Below are 1293 nucleotides of genomic sequence, written 5' to 3'. Positions count from 1 at the left end.
ATATTTCTGCTCCATTTTATGCACGCGTATTCTATCAGTTGTCGCCAGTTTCATGCCACACAGTAGTCAGTGAAGTACATGAAAATGGATCCGTGTATATTGTATTTGTGCTATAAAAAAATATGTAATAGAAAACGTAAGAGGCGATGGGCAGTACATCCAATTAATAGAAATAGAATTCAATTGCGTCCATTGCATCCATGTCCCGCTTGATCAATAGCTAAACTAAAACTAAAACAAACTGTGCTAAAACTATTCTTGACAGACAGAGCCACTGGACTTGCGACAAAGAGCGCTTTGCATAAAAACGCCGATATACTTTCGTGCTTTTTCGGAACGCGTGTCGCCAAGCGTTCTGTAAAGCCATCGCGACAGAATTGAAAACGCGAGAGCAAATAAACGAGCGTAAAATGCATAAACGTAGTAACTCTATTCAGGGTATCTTGAAACGCGGCGATTTTGTCAACTTCGCGTTGAGAGGAGAAAAACGCGTGCATAAAAGAGGTCTAACAGGTAAAAAACAACTTCAAAACGTTGTTCGCCTTGCACCTTTTGTTGGCACTTCTTATCAGAAATCGTTTTCGAAACTGAAAGGGAGAACGTAATTTTATATTTAGCTTTTCTTTAATATCTAGTAACGAGGAAATCAGAGGTGACGCTGTGGGAAGATCCCAGTACAATTTCAAATAAAAAAAAACTGTTTAGTCTATGTAGGAAAATTTTGATATGGCGTGTATTAAATTATTATAATAAAAAAAATCATAATGAATTTGTTTTAGGCTCCTGAACCACCTGAGAAGTGGGAAGGTGTCTTAGACGCTACGCAAGATGGCCCAGTTTGCATTCAGAAAAACTACTTCTTTGCAAATCCCGTAGTTGAAGGACAAGAAGACTGTTTATATTTAAATGTATACACGCATATGGTAAGTATTTGTAGAATCTACACATTAAAGGATTATAAGTGGTTATTAGATTAATTATAATGTTAATACATACAGGGATGGCCAGAAGTACGGAATAAAATTCATATCTTTTGAATTAGTTAATTTTTTTTTAAAACGCCGAAACACGTTAACTGATTTTGATTTTTTCCCATATTTCTGTTCTATAATAATTAATTTTTCTTCAACCCCCTAACCCCCAGTTACCCCTACTTTTTTTTTCAATTGGAAACATAAGGCATGATGGGGCTCGTTGAAAAGATTATAGAAAACCGAATCCAGCCATACCAAATAAACAAGTTTTATTTTTTCAATAGCAAGGTTTTTAGGGTTGTATAAAACACCTACTTAA

The 1293-nt window shown here is 35.5% G+C and overlaps 1 protein-coding gene across 1 annotated transcript in view; it reads left to right on the top strand.

Annotated features, from left to right (window-relative positions):
- Nucleotides 1-1293, top strand: part of LOC108914511 (esterase E4-like) — a 67084-nt gene that overhangs the window by 19278 nt on the left and 46513 nt on the right. Inside the window, exon 3 of the mRNA XM_018720331.1 lies at nucleotides 780-923. Within this exon, the coding sequence (XP_018575847.1) occupies nucleotides 780-923 (144 nt within the window). The remainder of the gene's footprint in view (nucleotides 1-779; nucleotides 924-1293) is intronic.

This window comes from Anoplophora glabripennis, unplaced genomic scaffold, assembly GCF_000390285.2.
Source record: "Anoplophora glabripennis isolate ALB-LARVAE unplaced genomic scaffold, Agla_2.0 scaffold848, whole genome shotgun sequence".
NCBI lineage: Eukaryota > Metazoa > Arthropoda > Insecta > Coleoptera > Cerambycidae > Anoplophora > Anoplophora glabripennis.
The sequence above is the reverse complement of the archived record's forward strand: the minus strand, read 5'-3'. Positions and strand labels throughout refer to the sequence as shown.